Source organism: Talpa europaea (genome assembly GCF_964194135.1).
Source record: "Talpa europaea genome assembly, chromosome: 1".
Classification (NCBI taxonomy): domain Eukaryota; kingdom Metazoa; phylum Chordata; class Mammalia; order Eulipotyphla; family Talpidae; genus Talpa; species Talpa europaea.
In genome coordinates this window covers 99,663,179-99,682,072 of record NC_140073.1, presented here as the reverse complement: position 1 = coordinate 99,682,072, position 18,894 = coordinate 99,663,179, and the positions used below count along the sequence as shown (strand labels likewise).

Here is an 18,894-nt window from a genome sequence, read left to right as displayed (position 1 = left end):
CAATTCTCCCAATAGTCATTAGCCTGCCTTTTCTCCCACTAAGCAGCTCCTTTAAAAAAAACAACAAACTCTCTTTACCCGTAATATGCCAAAACCAGTGGACACAGAACATAGACAGGGGACACTGTGAAAACCCTAAGACTGTCTGGACCTGTGGGGACACAAGCGTCCCTTCGCAGCATCTGCTGAAAAAAAAATTAGATTAAATATAATCAATGCAGTGGAAATCAGCTAAAATACTAAGAGGCAGCCCAGGAATTTTTAAAGATGGGTTAGCACTGTTTGAAATTTCCCTTAAATGCCCCAAAATAAACTGCTAAAGCTGTACATGGAACTCTAGCCTGAGTCCCGTAGGAGCCGGCAGCTACTTAAAGCTTAAAATGCCATGGCAGCTGTGAGCTTTATGCCACCCACCCCCCAAAACCTTTGCCAGTCCAACCCCAGCTCTCTGGGTTGACAAATCTTAACTTAAAATGGAAAATTAAATGGAAAGCTGCTTTCTCCCTTCTCCAGGCCCTATGTAATTTGGAACATGGATCCTAACCAGCTTATTTTACAAGCAGCTGCCAGGCCTTCCAGAGCAGGAAGCCAAGATATCTTACCTTCATCTCTGGCCACTAAGATGACTGTGCTCTTGAATATTTTACCCTGCTAAACATTTAAGATGCCCAAAGGCTGCCATTCCCAGGCTACACCTTTTAAAAACAGGCATGTTCTTCAGGTAGAGAAAGCACATACCCCACCCCCAGAAATCACAGAACCACACCTGAGTCATAGGTCCCTGCTCCTCAGAGGCAATGGAACTTGCATACCCTGTACTGACTTAGGAGGAAGTGCTTTCCCTCCCCAGGCACCACCACTCCTGCCTCTTCAAAGAGCTCTGGTGACAGCCCGCCTAGAGAAGAAATACAGGCTTTTTCCTTCTCCTCCCTACACACCTCCAATGTGTTCTCTGGCAACAGATTCTAATTCTGCAGGTCATGGAAGGAAAAGAACAGAGGAACCTTGTCCCTGGCATGGTGATTCCCCTCTCAGCCACCTATGGTCCTTGCTCCCTGCAAGAGGCACGGTCTCCAGAAACTGGGGGTCTTCCTAGAAGAGAAGCTTACTAAGCACTTCCTTGTGCCTCCCACTTCATCTTGATTGTCACCACTATTCATGTTCTACTGAGTTAAGGCAATATATTGGCTTGAGCCAAGAATGAAGGACAGCCTCAATGACGTGAAATGTGTAATTTAACACTGATGGCAAGACACAGCTTCAAGTGCAGGTGACATTAGAAAGATGTGACAATGCCAAATGAGAACGGGAATTCTGAATTTTCTTTATAAACCAATTAACAGTCTCTCCTCAATGCAACCTGATGCTAGCAACGATTCTTAATTTCTCACTCCCAACTCTGTGCTAGGAGCCCAGGAGGTAGCCAAAATAATATAAATGAGGTATTTATTCATGTGGGAACAAAATTACATAATAAAACAAGAATAAATGGAAGGAAAATATTGAGGCGCTATAAGAAGCATAGCAGGGCTAAACAAGGAATAGGTAGAACAGCATTAAGTACTAATTAAGGGTCTTAACATTCGACAGCCCAATCTTTTATTGACATTACCAGCAACTGCTGCCTTTAGAACACTTTTGAAATTGCAAGTATTGAATCTCTACAAGAGAAAGAGGGATGAATGGATGGATGAATGATGAGTGAATGAGGATGGTTTTCTGTTATTGGAAAATTTTTGTCACAACCAGAAACCTTGTAGCATTGGCCGGCTCCTCAAAGGAAGATAAACTCTACAGAGGAGAGGATATTTCAGAACAGTTAAGAAGGCTGGGGAAAAAATCATTGGGGACCATAGAATTAACACCAGTGATCTAGCAACAGTAGGTGGCTCGGAGAGAGACAGGGCATGAGAACAGAAGTAACAAAGGGAAAAATTAGTTGGACTAGTCCAAACAGCAGGAGGGGAAGCAGCGTGAGATGAGAATGAAGAATTAGAACTTAAATTTGCTAAAAATCCTCAGTCAACCATTTTTATGAAATATCCAGAATGAGGTAATATATAGAGAGGGGAAGCAAATTATCGGTTGAGGTGGGTGGAGGAAGTAGAGTGTGACTTCTAATGTATACAAAGTTTCTTTCTGGGGTCATAAAAAAGGTTCTAAAATCAGACTGTGGGGATGGTGGCACAACTCTGGATATACCATTCAATAGTTCAAACGGGTGAATATTATAGTATGTGAATTGTATCTTAATAAATCAAACTGAACAAAACAAAGACCCACTGAAGATGATGATCAAGTGAAAAGTGAGGGAAGAGGGCATCATCTTCCTCCCTCATGGTGAGGGGCCCCTCACAAAGCCACAGTGAGGTCCAGACCAGGGTGCCCACAATCCGCTCCCAGGCATCTCACAATCTTTTGAGGCAATCTCCAAAACAGAATAAACCTGCAAACTGGATAAACCTGCAACTTTTCAGATTGTACTTGAAATTGCCAGTGACTGAGAAAATATGGGGCTCAAATGTGATTCCATTTGATTGTGGAAGTGGGGTTCAGTCCATAATAAATTGTAAAATATTTCTCAAGGACATGGGTGTGATTCAGCTAAGTGGTGACTTGCTAAATGGAGGGCCGCTGTTCAACAGCTCAATCTTTTATTGAAATGAGCAATCCATCCAGTGGCCCCATACATCTGGTACCTAAAAGGCACCAAGCTGGATGTCCAGGGGCCCAGGCCCACCTTCAGAAAGGTAAATGAAGTCTGTCTTGGATGAGATATAAAAATAAGGGTTCTTAAATTCTCTGGATGGTTCTGGACGGGATTAGACACTACTGGACTAAAGAATTCTTAATTTTACAAAGAAGGAAAGTAGTATGCAAATAACTCAATTAAATATTACTCAAGTCACCTAGTGACTAATTAGTAGCCTAAGAGTCAGGACTCAGTCTGTGCCCCAAGACCCACAGTGGTGAATGTAGCTGAAGGGATGGGGGAGGCATCCTTAGAAAAAGCTAACCTTAGAACAGTGGTCAGACCCCATTACAGTCACATGTCACTTAATGACAGGGATACAAAATGAAAAATGCTTCATTAGGCAGTTTCGCTGTACAAACATCATAGTGTTCTGGGCCTCCCCGGTGGCACAGCAGTTGAGCGCTGGCTTGCGAAGCTGCCCGCAGCCTCTGCAGCGCCGGTTCGATCCCCGGCTGCTGGGCGAGGGTCCAACATGGCGCGCAGTCCTCTCCTGCCACCTGCTGCTCCCCTCAGCAGTGTATTTCATCTGTCCGCCTGTTCTGCTCCCTGCTCTGGCTCTGGTGAATTCTCTCACCCTCCCTCACTTCTGACTGTACCTAGTGCTTGTATAAATAAATAAATAAATCTTTAAAAAAATTTTTTTGGGAGAAAAAAAAAATCATACTGTTCTTACATAAAACTGATGGCATAACTCCCACACAGCTGGGCCATATTGAGGGACCTCCATCATAGATGCAGTTTCTTGCTGCCCAAAATGTCATGTGGCGCATGACTGTAAAGCAGGTCCCTGAATGCCACTGTTTTGCTAAATATATTTCATTCAAGCATTATAGTCATTAAAGTCAGTTCCCAAGAACCTATAGATGGTGTTAAGTGAGGATCTATTGTTTAAAAAAAAAAAAAAAAAAAAAACAAAACCCACCAAAGAACAAATGCCTAAGGGGAAATAGCTGATCTTAAGGTAAGGCTGAGAGGACTTCTCAATTCATGCAGCTATTTCATGGTTCTGTTATGTGTCCTTGTGGGTCTGGATACCCCACAAATGCAATCAACTGGTGAGGAGGGAAGGTTTTTACAATTTCACAGGCCAGATTTTATCTGGAGTCTTTCTTATCAAATAAGCCCAGTGATACCAAATAAACACCAAGGAATGTAAAAGCTGCTTCCTTCTCTGGACTATACAAGGAGCCGGTATCCTCTGCAAAGGACAGGGCGGGCTCTGGCAGACGACCTTCACAGACCACGCTAAAACCCTGTTAAGAAGTGCCTGGTGAATGCTCTGGCTGACGTGCAAGGAGCCATGACATTACCGAGCAATGTGCTTCTTACCTATAATTCCACTGTCCTTGCTTTCCAGGGTGGAACTAGGGCTGCTAATGGTCTCACAGGGACTTTTGTTGGCTGCCGTCTTGCTGACACAGCTATTCAAGGTTGAGCAGGGGCTATCGGTGCTAGGTGATGCGGTGCTGCTTGTTAGTGTGGAGCAAGGACTGATGCCTTGGCTCAGAGCTGTGCACTGCAAGACGAATGGAAGGAGGAGTTAGCACGGCTTACACAGGACACTGCCACACATTCTTTTGTTGCTGATGCTAAAACAAAACTCACAACAGGAAAATGGAAAACAGCCTTTAAAATCTAGGGAGCTTTATATATATAGTCTTGCATGTTTTAAAAGAGAAATATAACCTTATTCTGTTCCCCTTCCTTTAATTCACTTTTTATTAATAAGGGCAGTCTTAGAAATAATTTAGTGGAAAGGCACATCTGTAAAACCAAAATGGTAAACAGGCAGACTTCCTTCATTTAAAGTCTGCAGAAGACAAATGGGTTCTTTGACCTCTGTACGGAAAACCTGGGAATTCGGTTTTTGTAATGTTTCACAAGCACTGCAAGCTGATTCAATTCCTGGAGATTTATGGGCCCTGTGATCAGGGGAAGGAGTCTGGTGGCCACTGCAATCTCAATCAACACATGACACCCTTGCAGAGACCCTGGCAGGGGGGCAGAAGCTCTGGCCCCTCATTGCTATTCAAACACACACATCTCGGAAGTGGCTGGCTGCTGCTCCCCAGGATGGTGAGTGCTCTCCAAGTAGATGAACCATTTGATCTCGTCTTATTTTGTCTCCGCCTCATCTGCTATAAATCTTTTCTTCACCCCACTGACCCTTCAAAATCTCAACTGCTAAAAAAGCCCAGGAAAGCATATACCAAAGCAGCCGGATGAGAAGAATGGTGCTATAAAGATAAAAGTCATATATTACACTGAGGATTTCTTTTTGCCACTTTAACTCCTTTAGCCACACTTCTCCAGTGGTGACTAGAAGGTTAATGTGGATGTTTTCTTAAGTTTTGCACCCTTCTGCTTCTCCCCACCTCCCCACTGCAAAAACCTACAAACTGTGGAAATAAATCTCAATACACAACAGCCCAGAATCATTTGACTGAATAATGGCTTCCCCACCCAGGAGGGGGAGAAGATGGTTATCCCTTTAATTCTTCCTCTGAGCAGGTATGAAATGCAGTGTCTTCCTGGGGTATTACCATGGTTTCATTTTTTTCTTCAATGGTTATGTGGGTAGCAGTTGGGATCCCTTCTCCCAGTAAAAATCCCAGCCTTGTCAACAGTTCTTGAGCTGCCGGCGAACAGCTCGGTTCATTATCGGTCTTTGCTTCTGGAACAAAGAAAGAAAACAATGAAGATGCCCCTCTGGGGAATTTCAGTATCGCATCTGGATGAGTTGGCACTACAGCTGCTTGTCTGGCGCTTTTGTGTATTTTTATAAAATGCACAAAGTTTGACAATGCTGCCTGTCCTCGAGCAATACATTCTAATTAAGAGGCTGTGACAGGTTAAGAAAACAGTAAAAGAGAAACTCCAAGTGCAAAGGGTGAAGTATTTGACCTGAATCAGAGAACACGGCGTCATTATGTGATAGCGATTCCTATTTCCATGCCATGTGAAAAATGGGGACTTCAGACAGCAACAGTAGAAAAAGGGCTACCCTTCATCTTGCTCTTAAAGCACAATATGGCCAGAGCCCACAGGAGGCTGAAGGAAAGCATAATGTAAGTGGCATGCTGGCAGAGGCCTAGGCTACTTAGATGTTGGGGTAAAACTGAAATCCAAGCCCTCATTAAATAGACGGGCCATGACTGCTCCCGTGGAAACACAGTGTATCTCACAGCAGTGGAAGTCAAAACCAGGATTCTAACTCAAGGGTCAATCACCAGGAATCCACACTGAAACAAAGATTTTTAAATCCCAGTAAAATGTGTTCCAGGAGACAGGACCCTGTAATGTTACTGAGTCCCAGCAACACATCACAGTAATACAGTAAGAATCCCAGGGGCCTCCCCGGTGGCACAGCGGTTGAGTGCTGGGTTGCGAAGCTGCCCGCTGCCTCTGCAGCGCCAGTTCGATCCCTGGCTGCTCCCGGGGCAGGCCACAGGAGGAGGGTTCCCACATCACATGGTGCGCAGACCTCTCCTGCCGCCCGCTGCTCCCCTCAGCGGTGTACTTCGGTCCTTCTGCCTGCTCTGCTCCCCGCTCTGGTGAATTCTCTCACCCTCCCGCGCTTCTGACTGTACCCAGTGCTTGTATGTATGTATGTATGTATGTGTGTATGTATGTATAAATAAATAAATGAATAAATCTTTAAAAAAAAAATTCCAGTAACACTAATCCACGGTAATGCTGGAGGCATGTCCACCTGAAGACTGCAGGGCGCTTGGAATCCTTGCCATTCTCTGGCCTTTTCCCTCTTTGCACTTAAGGGAGTTTTACTGTTGGGTTTAAGTCTTGAGCTGTAGGTGAACCTTGTGTCCAAAAGCCTAACGGTACTTAATTATGGCTAACAAAATAATATTCAACATTTTCATCATTTTGATCTCTCTCGCACATCTTTAAGTAAGCATCCACTGGGGTGAAGTAAGGTATTAAATAATCCATGCTTACAAAGCTAGGACTTAAAACAATATGTAACATGTAAAATAGTCATTAATCTTTTAATGTTTTGTTCCCTTTTGTTCAATCTTCTAGCTGAACCCATACACTCACGGACCTGTTTTCCCTAGCTTCAAGCTACAGTGTCACCACCAGAGTTCAAAGGTGACTCTGCCCTATGTAAGGAACCACAAAAATCAAAATAACAGAGTTAAGATCATCTATGTCCTCTTCACTCATAAGTTTTGCTAAGTCTCGCTCCCAGGATGGCAGCTACAAAGGAAATTAGGCTGGCAAGCTTCAAGGAAGGAAAACACCCACCCTCTGCTTGCTCTCCCAATGTTTGGGGTGAGAAGAGCTATTTGCCAGTGTGTATATTTTTTTAGTTATTCTAGAAAAATACACAGCTAACCAAGGCTAGTTTGCACTGGATTAAGACAGCCTGATGCACCTGGATCATTTGAGTTAAACTCTAAACATGAAAGGCCAGTGGACCCAAACCAACAGGAGTGAGAGAGTCACCAGGGGCGGGCGAGTCAACCACACCCTGAAAGCCACTCTAGAAGGTTCCTTCCCACCAGAGATCTCCAATCACATTTTGATTCTCAAGGTACATGGACCTTTGAGAAAGGGAGGCAAAAACCAAACTAAATCAGCACAACCCAGGCACACCCACAGGCTGAACCACTTCAGAAACTGATCAGTCCCACCCTCCCTCACCCCAGGGCTCAGGCAAGGCAGCTACTTTATCTGAGATGGCAGCTGGATCTATGGAGGGAACAGGATGCAGATGAGAAGGGGAAGAAGTGGGTGAGGGGGCAGAACACAGCACTTTCTCTTACTCCATACATGCCCCCTTTTCCTTTCAAAACAATCTCTATATTGCTACCCAGTTGTGACTGTGCCCCAGAATGTGTAGCTTCTAGTTCAACCTGAAACACTCTGGGGAAAGAGCCAGAAACTACTCCCAGTTGGCAGCTGCTGTGGAGGCAGCGAGCAGCTGCACAGGCTTGGGTGCCACGAAATTTACCCTAACAATAAAGCAGCCACAGCCTACGGCTCATTTGGGGCTCACTCTGAAGCCCTGCATGCTGTGTCAGCTGGAGGGAGGGCGACCCAATGGAGTCACTGTTGCCTAGACACTGTGTCTGAAGACAACCCAGATCCTCTAACTTTTCATTAAAACATCGATGTGTATATCCCAGCATAGCCAGTGACCCAGTCCTGCTGCCTGAGACAAGTTAGGAAGGGATGGCAATTCCAAGTTTAATGTATGAATTAATAGGTGGAATCTAAACTCATAATAAATTTGTTCTCTTCATTGTTCAACATGGGCTGTGCTGCCATCGAAGTTCTACAAGCCCTACCTGAGATCAGGATGATACACTTTATTTCAGCTATAGTAGCCATTAAGTCACTGCAATTTTATTTCTTGCAAGGCTTCCCAACTGTCTTTTCATATTATTCTCTCTTCTAAAATGTCAAGCCAGTGACCTTCCCCTCAGAAATCCCCTTCAGTCTCAATTCCTAATGTATGTCAAATGTTCCCATTTTTCTTTTCTCTCACTGAACTTTCATTCTGGCGGAAGGAGTCCTGGCTGAGGTGTGACAGTGCCATTACAGGACAGATGACTTGCCTGGGAACTCACACCAATATGCTCCACTGTGAAATGGAAATTCATTTCTACTTCCCTAATAGATCATCAAACAATGACATGTGAGCAGACATGATTGTAAACTAATTCTGACTCCAAAACTATCCCCAAACTGAATTCCAAACCAAAATCTAATGGGGCACTAAACGGAGAATCTATTTTCATTCATATAATTAATATGAAATCCCTCATCAGTAATAGGTGAACTTTACCTTATCCTAGTGGGATAAGGGTTAGGTACGGAGAACCCATTTGTCAGCAACACTTTATATCTCATAGATTTATATATCCAAAGAATGTATGCTGTCTAACTTTGGAGTTGAGAGAACAGGCTTCACACTCCCTAGGAACCCACTAGGCAAGTGGAGAGTGACATTCCTTCCAATAATGTTCTCATAGAATCCCCGATATTACACCACTGAGGAATAACCAAGTGAAGAAAGGCAAATGGAATTTTTTGGATCACCCTTTTTTTTGTTACTCACATCTGTTGGGCCACATTTGAGGCATTAACACTCAGAAGCAGTCCATATTCTAACCAGTTCCTCAATGATGACTTAGTAAAATTTAAATCTTGTCCTTCGCTATAGTCTCAGAAAAAACAACACTCCATATTAAAGCTATCCTTAATTCCTTATAGTGTCAATCTCTCTGAATCTCAATTTTTTTTTTTTTTTAATCAGCGAAGGGGCCACAACCCCCTTCTTATAGGTTGTGAGGCTCAAAGATATGTGTGAGAAACACTTGGTAAGCCAAACATCTTTAAGATGAAAGTGCTGTATCCAACTTGGTCATTATTTCTACCACCTGTAACACCACTTTCTATTATTTCATCTTCTGTCTCCCTGCTTACATTTTTCTTACCAAAAAACCCCAGCTTTCTGATTATCATTTTTCTGCCTTAAATAACTTTGTGAACTCCCCATTCCTTTGAGAGAATAAATTCCATCCTTTTTCTGATTATCCAACTGCTCCTGCTTGGCCCACACTTGCTGCTAATCATCACACTTAGTAAATCATCCCCTCTTCTTCAAACCAGATCTATGAGAACTGTGAGGATCCCTGGAGATTACCAACAATCATTCCATCAAGCAATGCCTATTTTTCATTCTCATCTTCAAACTCTAGAGAGCTCTGGGCATTGTTTGGCCATTCACTAGCTATGTAACATTGAACAAATGACTTAATTAGCTGCCAAGACAGTATTTCTAAGTCAAGTCTGTTAAATGAGACAAGGCCTTGTGAGGTTAAACCTCATTCTGTGTCTCCCTACCCATGTCATGGAAGATGTACTTCAGGCCTAACCTCTGGACGTCTGTGCTTTCTATTAACCAGTATTTTCCTGGTTTTTTTGTTTGTTTGTTTGTTTCTGGCTGTTCCTAAGGCATCACTGTTCCCCTTCTCCTTGCTGCTCCCAAAATAATATTTAAAGAGGACTAACTATACATAAAGCTGATCTATTGATGTCGATAACTGGTTTCTGCTGTGGTACAAGCACAGTCACTATACAAATCACCTTTAAGCTTTTAATCTTACTCACCCCAAATCTTTCTATTTCTGCTTCAAAAATGTCCCCTGAATTAGATTTTTTTTCTTTAGTCATAGTGCCACTGAACGCTAAGTCTTCATTCCCTCAAGTGTAGCTAAGGATCAGACTCTGGATCAATTTTCTCATGTATTTTTATTTTCTCCCTCTCTTCTTTCCTCTAAGCCAGTGCTTCTCAAACTTTTGGTCTCAGGGTTCACCCTTAAAGATTGAGGACTTCAAAGAGTTATGTGGGTTACATGTTGATATTTGTCAGTAGAGATTAAAACTTAGAATTTTTAAATGTGTTATTAGTTCATTTAAAATTGTTGAAAATTATTACTAACATTTTTAATAAAAAATGACTTTAGAATTTAAAAAGCTAGCTACTATTTTTACATTTTTGCAAATCTCATGGCAGTGTCTGATTTAATAGAAGATAGCTGAATTCTCATGTCTGCTTCTTCATTCAATCTGCTGTGATTTATTCTTTTGGTTGCAGTGTGTGAAGAATTGTGCCTTCAGACAGACATGTATTTGGGAAAGTGGGGTGGGGACCCTTTTTAGTTAATTGTAGACATTCTTCTCTGATATCTCACCAAAACTTAACAAGTAGTAATTTCTTAAAGGTTAGTTCCAATGTTTACTCAATTCATATCAATGAACTTTTTATAGTATTACAGTAAAAATCCAGCAGTTTGTTTCATGTTTCAAATGGATTTTTACCCATGTAAGATTTTTGTATCATGCATTGAAGATTTGGAAAATACTGAAGATCTTGCAAATGTTGACATATTTTATTATACTATGCCAAAAACTCATATTCATTAGTATTACCACAGATCTCAGTTGAAACATCCAGGGAGACTACCAAGATCAATGTGACAGATGCAAATTCCCAAAAATCTAATTTTCATTTCAAAGGTCAAATTTTATCATTGGCAACTAATCCTGTCAGGTTTTTTTGTTTTGTTTTGTTTTTAATTAAAGTGACATGCTCATTTTGTTCCTTTTGGAGAAAAAAATGTATCAAATACCCAGTTCTGAATAACCATGATTTGTCAGTCTGTCAAGTAAAAACAGCATTGCATTAAAAAAAAAGTAGCTAGTTCAGGTTGCAATTAAAACCACACACAAGTGCTTTTCCTCAAGCCAACCATCAGACTTCAGTGGTAAGCAGAAGTGTTTACATGGATTTCCCATTTCATGACAGAGTATTTTAAAATGGATATTCAATGTCAAGATTTAATAACATTTTAAGTGCTTTGTGAAAGAACATTCTTCAGTGAATTATTTTTGAGGAAAATGTGTGGTGAAAAATACATGCGTACCCCAGGAGAGCAGGTGTCCCTAGCCTGGTCTGTACGAAGGCATCAGAAGTTTTACCAACCATTGCTGGTGCACCCCAGGGCAGGTATCAATGCGATAGAAATGGAAATATCTTCTTAGTGTTATTATGTAAAAAAGAGTTTGACTCCATGAACCCCAGTGAAGGTCTTGGGGATGCCTAAAATTCACAGTCTATACTTTGAGAACCCCTGCCTTCAGTCTTCAACTGTACTAATTTCTCCTTTCTCTTAAAAATAAAAAACTATAGAGGGCCTCCCTGGTGGCACAAGGGGTTAAGACGCAACCTATGAAGCCATCCGCAGCCACTGCAGCATGAGTTCGATCCCCAGCCAGGGAGCTACCCACATGGCGCAGCAGACCTCTCCTGTCTCACCTGCTGCTCCTCTCAGCAATGTATTTCAGTCAATATGCCTGTTCTGTTCCCCACTCTATCTCTGGTGAAACCTCTCACCCCCCACACCTCTGGCCTGTACCCCAGCTCTTGTATGCATAAATAAATTAAAAAAAAAAACAAACCGTAAGACACACATAGTACCCTTCTGCCCCCAGTAATTTATCTCTTATCCTCTCCTTATCTGCTCAACTCCTTGGGGTGAAAAAGAGGTCTACCCTCACCAACTCCATTAACTTATCACCTACTACAACTCAAACTCATTTACCACAACACTCCTCAAACAACCCTGTGAAGTACAGTCATTTTTTAAAAAACAGGTAATCTCAATTAGCCTGTACATTTTTGACCTTGCAAATTGTCTCATCAGACAGACAGGGGAAATGCATGGTTTCCAAGAAACTGTGTGGTCTTGGGGTCCTTCTCCTACCCTTTGCTGATGCTTTTTGCCCCTTATCCACAGATAAAATGCCAAAGTTTCTCATTTCTCTTTTATCAACAACCTGTACCTTGGCCTAGCACATCTAGCATCACCATGTTCCTCTCAACAAAGGGCTGCACAGTCTACATTCTGAGCACTTTCTTGAACACTAGCTTGATTTTCCAACTGCTCAATAGACACTTTTGCTTAGACATTCCACCAGCACTATAAAGGCACTCAAGCCAAAAACAGTGCCCTCTCCTTCAGCCTCCTCTTAATGTAGTCTCTCAAAGTCTTGAGGTCATCATCTTTTCCTCTTACAGCTCTCAGGTCCTTGTAACTTCAAGAATTTTCCATTCGCCTTCTTTCCTGATTCAGTTCTAATTTGAGGTCTAACTCTCACTTAACTATAAAAATCATTTTTTAACCATTCCTTAGCCTCATTTTAGTCTCCTTCCTCATCTTAGTTTCTATCTTGCCCTACTTTATCCTATACATTATTGCTAGGTAAATGTTAAGGCAGAGCTCCAGTTAAAGTCTTTTCAGATTCAGAAACTCCATCTGCAGCCAGTTTATTATACACTACTTTCCAGCTTGTATTAGGGCTATTCTATATTCAGGTCTTCAATCCCTGAGCAGACTGTAGGCGCCATTAAGAAAGGGTGTATGCTTGGTAAACCATCTCAAGCAGCACCCAGCATAGTGCTTTCCACAACACAGGGATGTAATTAATATTCGTTCAGGGAAATGTACAATGAATGGCTACTCTACCATTAGTCTCTTTTTACACATAATGCAGGTATGTCCCCCTTCTGTACTTTCCACTAATTAAAACTTTATTCAGTCACTGATCAAATGGTGCATCACCATTATAAGGAGATAAAAAACAGCAGGAGCAAAGCTACCTCTTGGGAAAGAACGGGGAATATGATGAGGGGAAATACAATTTATTTATTGCTTTAAATGAAGTGGTGGATAAGTACCATTCTTTTTTACATTTTTTTCATTCCCTACAACTGTTTCAAAGTCCGAAGGAATAATCAAAAACCTAAGATGTTACTACTTAAACATATATCTTAAAAAGACCTCCTCCCAATAAGGTAGTTTTATACTTAATCATTCTGCAGTTTCATATGTGTTAGTTTAACTTGCCAACCAAACTGCCATTAAAAAAAAAAGTTTCATCATATTTTGAGATTTATCTTCACAGAGCAATGACTCATAAGACTAAAAGTTTCTCACCCCTCCCCATCAACGCTTGCTCAAGTAGCTAATGACAGCTTGAAACAAACCTAAATGGATTATGGTTTCCCCTAATTCTAAGAAACATAGCTGTGAATCCTATTATAATGTAGTAATAGTCTCCAATTTATGTTTTTTTTTTAATTTTCCTTTAAGGCTGAGGTATTATTTTGTGAATGATAGTTTCCCCTAAACATTATGTTGCATTAGCAACAGGTGGCTTATTTGTGGAAAACTTCTTCTATGTGACACACAGCTTATTAGGACCATCTTATAGGGAAAATGGGATTGCACTTTGTTGGGGATTGCATTCTCCTTGAGGACCTCATGAAATCACTCTTTTTGTCAGAGTATAAAATGTTATTTTTCAAAAATGATTTAAAATTCTGAACAAAGCAGAGTATCTTTCCCTGAAGATGTTTTCTAGGTGAATGTAAACTTTAATAAACAGGTTCCTGCTCACAATAAAAATGTTCATCTGCCCATATTATAACCCATTTCCCAGATGGTTACTATGCAAACTGCTTATAAATTAATGAGCAAATGGTTTTGTTTAACTTTGATTAAAATTTCAAACACAGAGTTAACACTAGACTTTATGGAGCTACCTGACATAAAGCAAGGCAGTTTAATTTGAGAAGGATATTTCAAACATTAAGGAATATCTTGCTATTTTACAAATCTATGTGAAATTTCACAAGAAGCTGTTTTCAATATTTGTCAGTCTAGTGAATACTGAAATGGTATTATTGACAGCACCCAGAAAAAAGTGTCTTAGAGACTTAAAAATGCCCAAAGGAAATATGGAAATCATAAGCCAGAATTTTAAATTAAAACTTCACTGATGATGCCAATATTAAATCTCAGAAATTAGAGTTTGTCCACCATGCATCTTACATGCTTGGGATAATATTAAACTGAATTACTTTAAGTTTGCTCTTGTCTCCTCTTTAGGTTCAATGACCTGGACACAAAATTTACACTTTAATATGGCAAACTTAATTAACCCCATTGAAATTTAAAGATCCCGTGGGAATTACAAAACACACCATCCCTTACTAATTGTCACACTTAATTTTGTTAGTCAACTACCTCCCCATCAACCAACAGTTCTGCTGGGGCTTCCACCATCACAGCTATCCACACATGATGGACAGTGTGCCCACAAACCCTAACTACATCCCTTTCCCAGATACCTACAAAAGGAAAAATGATTCCTAATTCTATATGCAATGGAAACTTCTGGTCCATATTCACAGGCGTGTCATTTCAGTCCCCACTGGAGACTGATGATGCTGCATACAAGAGCATGGGTCTGAGGAGTGAGTCCACGAGCAAACTGCAGCCTCCTCCAGCAGTATCAATCACTGTGCTTGAATTGAGGTCACATGGCAGTCAAGCATAAGGAAGCCTCTACGCCCTTCCCCCTCCCAAGAAAGGCAGCCAATTTTGCATTTGGGTAAGGGGAAAAAAGCTGACAATGGGACCGATTTATTTTTATTGTTTCTTTGCACAATAAAATCCTGATTTTCTCCCCCACCCTTACACCTCAGGAGAGTCTTCAACTGCTAGAGATGTCCTCAAAGATGCTCCCAGCTAGGGAGAAAGAGGTTACATCATGGAGTCTAGGCCAGCTAAAATGCCAGGGGCATAACCCACCAGGACTTCAAAAGCACTGGGAGTGAGGGTGAGGGCAGACTTACTCTGAAACGGGCAACTTGGGAAATTCAATAATTGATATTCACAGTTCAGACAAAAAGGTTATTTTCCCTTTGACACCCAGAATAGAAATGAGAGAACTGCTGGACACAATGACAACCTGTCCACATGAATTCACAACTAAGGGGGCCCTAACCATTGTGGACTCTCCCCTCTTTACCACTACACACCCAGCACTCTGCCCCTCCTCAACAAACTCCTAGTATAAACCTATTACCTAAATGAAACAATTGAGTGCCTGGACAGGAAGGAAAAGGGTGGAATTAATCATAAGATGCAGGCAACAGCACCTCCTCCCTGCCTAGAACGCCTGCGCTTGCTCTCTCCCTGCATCCCGAGCACCTCTTCCTGATGTTCATCTGCCATTCCCTTCTCCTTCCAGGTCAATTTTCATTTCATCTTCATCATCACCCCCACTCCATTATCCTATGTCATCTTACCTCATACCGCCTCCCCTCCATGCAACATCAGTAACTCAAAGTACACACGTGGTGGGGAGAGCTAACCCTAACCCTTACCACTCACAAGTAGGGCAAGGAAGATGCCAGTATTCCACCGTGGAAGTATGGGCAAGTCTTCCCAAGGTCTTTTGCAGAACTATTACATAGACTTATGTCCACTTTGGGGGTTAAATAGGCTTTCCACAAAGGTTAAGATTCGTAACCACGTGGGGTTTTTTTTAACCAGAAAATAGGATATAAACTCAAAACACACAAATCAAAAAACAAAAAAGTAGTGAATTCAGGACTCCTCAAAAAGGAACAAACGGGCCTCCCTGGTGGTGCAAGGGGTTAAGCACAGCACTTTGAAGCGATCCACAGCCTCTGCAGCACGAGTTCAATCCCCAGCTGGCCAGGGAGCTACCCACATGGTGCAGCAGACCTCTCCTGTCTCACCCGCTGCTCGCCTCAGCAGTGTATTTCAGTCAGTCTGCCTGTTCTGCTCACTGCTCTGTCTCTGGTGAATCCTTTCACCTCCCCCCCGCCAGCCCCGCACCACATCTCTGGCCTGTACCCCAGTTGTTGTATGCATAAATAAATAAATCTTTTTTAAAAAGGAACAAACAGGCAAATTCTTAAATTGTCTTTTAAAAAATGAACTATTAATGCATTTATAAAATGCTGTGAGGGCCTCCCTGCAAGGGGTTAAGTTGCAGCACTATGAAGCTATCCACAGCCACTGCAGCACCAGTTTGATCACCAGGCAGGGAGCTGACCCACATGGCACAGCAGACCTCTCCTGTCTCCCCCAGTGCTCCCCTCAGCAGTGTATTTCTGTCAATCTGCCTGTTCTGCTCTCCACTCTGTCTCTGGTGAATCTTCTCACCACCACCCCCACCCCACACCTCTGGGACTGCACCCAGTTCTTGTATGCATAAATAAATAAATCTTTTTTTGAAATGCTTTAAGTTCATAATGTATGTTACACATATTTCCAGATGGGGGTGGGGGTAAGCAAAGCACCCAACATCTTCATGGAAAGGTTTCAGTCAATTTGGATTTTTTTTTTTTTTTTTTTTTTTGCCCCTACTAAGATTCCCTAAAGGAAAACTTTTAAAAGCTTTAAAAAAAAAAAAAAAGAAAAAAAAAAGCTTTCAAAGCTACCATACTTTTAAGAAGGTTAGTTATTGCAAGCTTTGTCCAGCTATAGTCTCAGCTTTTCCAAGTCTGTTGTTGAGTATTCTAAAAATGATGGAACGCTAAAAACAGAAAGTCTTAGAAGTAGTCAAATGGCTTGTTTTTCATATCCCCCAATGGCTGGTGGGTCAAAATTGAGAGGAAAAAAGATTCAACCCATAAACAAATGCATATGCACCCACTCACCTATTCCTATACTCTGCATATAAAACAAGAATTTACATTAGCTAAAACAGATCTCTGGAATTGCCCAAGGGAAAAACTGCCCAAATACGTTCAGTTTAGCAAAGCATTCCTGCAAGAGGCACTCAAATTTCACTCAAAAATGGAGTGTCATTATGTAAAATCTTTAGTGGGGGGATCATTGAAAACAGATTCTTACCATTCTCACTGGGCTCGGTTGGCTTGGCCCCTTCTCTGAACGGGATTATGACTGCATCTCCAGGCACTCTGGGGCTTTCCACATACTTGGGCTTCCTGACGGGACCTGCAGTGGGAAAGATCTGAGTGTGGCTAATTTTTTCCAGATGCAAACAAAGCTTCAGAATGTACAGCGTGTGTCCTCACCAGGACCCAAATATGCCTAAAGGAAGAGCCGGCCCCTTCCCCTCCCTTGAACACACAGCACAGTCATTTCAGCACAGACTCGGGAATGTCTAGGCTGGGCTGCCAAAGACGACACGGGTAAGCTCAGTTTCTAGAATGTAAACTCTGACAAAAACAAAAGCTGCTCTGTCGCTGTGAAGTCTCTACAGCTGTCTTCGGTGTACGTCAACTAAGTGATTTTGACATGTTCAAACCTGGACAGCTTGTGGTGGAGGATTTTTTTATTTGGAATATTTTTTCTAACTGGGACAAAGACGATTGGGTTGCTTGGTATCTCTAAAGTCAGGAGGCAAGGATTTCAAACAGCCAACTGCAAGATCAGCACACTCTGAGTGGCCACAGAACTCAAGCATTTTATCAGGCTGGTTACGCACGGCGATTGTGGGGGGCAGAGAAGATGACTACTTTCCTGGCAGAGGACATAGCTGCCTCCAAAAAGACGCAGCAGCCAGTGCGGCAAGTGATTCAAGGACCCAACGAGACAGTCACTGCTCTCACTTCTCCCTCAACCCTGACTATCATCAGACAATCTGGAGTTTTTAATTAGACAGAATGGAATTCTCACCCATGAGGGTGGGAATGCACCAGTGCAGCCTATCTGGAAAACAGTTCCTTGAAAGGTTAAACTGTTATCACATGGCCCAGCAATCCCACTTCTGTGTGAATATATGGCACAAAAATTTGTGTATGAAGGGCCTCCCCTGGTGGCGCAGCGGTTGAGCGCTGGGCTGCGAAGCTGCCCACAGCCTCTGCAGCGCCGGTTCGATCCCCGGCCGCTGGCAAGGGTCCCACATGGCACGACAGACCTCTCCTGCCGCCCGCTGCTCCCCTCAGCAGTGTACTTCGGTCCTTCTGCCTGCTCTGCTCCCCGCTCTGGCTCTGGTGAATTCTCTCACCCTCCCGCACTTCTGACTGTACCCAGTGCTTGTATGAATAAATAATCTTTTTAAAAAAAATGTGTGTATATGAAATTACGCATAAGCATGCATGGAATTACATGGCACTATACATACTACGCAAATGTTCATCAACAAATTGTTGACAATAAAATACAATATAGTTACACAATGGGATATTATTGGGCTGCACAAAGGAGTTAAGTACTGAATCATGCTACAACACGGATGAAACCTGAGCATTTTATAAGTAAAAGAGTCCATCCTCAAGGACTACATATTATGATTCCATTCGTACAGAATTCAGGAGGAGGTAAATCCACAGAACAAAGGAGGAATAGTTGTCAGGGGATGAGGGATATGCAGGCTTATGGGACGATGGCTAAGGGCTCTGGGACATCTTTTTTGGAGTGATAAAAGCTGTTCTAAATTAGGTTGTGGTGATGGTTGTACAATGTTGTGAATATACTAAAAACTGCTGTGCTGTACAATTTAAATGGGTGAGGGTAAGGTATTATATCTAAATTAAGCTGCTTTAAAAAAAAAAAGCCTATTTGCCTGCTCCTTTCAAACATCACATTACATTTTGGTTCAGAATCACCCACTTGATTCTCATTTCTTTGGTGGCATTATACTTAAAGAGTCCTTTTAACAAGGCTGCAGAGACAGGGAACATTTCAAACGAGCAAGAGAAATGGGGGAGGCAGCCTGCCAGGCAGGGGCCCACAGCTCTCTTCCTCCCAGTCCTGAGC

General features: G+C 42.2%; 1 protein-coding gene across 4 annotated transcripts in view; it reads right to left on the bottom strand.

Annotated features, from left to right (window-relative positions):
* The window catches only part of TANC1 (tetratricopeptide repeat, ankyrin repeat and coiled-coil containing 1), a gene marked incomplete at its 3' end in the record, with an annotated part of 146,366 nt that overhangs the window by 64,650 nt on the left and 62,822 nt on the right, over window positions 1-18,894 (bottom strand). For 2 of the 4 annotated variants that reach the window (XM_084235053.1, XM_084235055.1), the window contains exons 3-5: window positions 17,023-17,127; window positions 5,299-5,429; window positions 4,085-4,271 (exon numbers count right to left, since the gene is read on the bottom strand). In XM_084235053.1, the coding sequence (XP_084091179.1) occupies window positions 4,085-4,271; window positions 5,299-5,429; window positions 17,023-17,127 (423 nt within the window). The remainder of the gene's footprint in view (window positions 1-4,084; window positions 4,272-5,298; window positions 5,430-17,022; window positions 17,128-18,894) is intronic. The other 2 variants (XM_084235054.1, XM_084235056.1) reach the window with 2 other exon arrangements.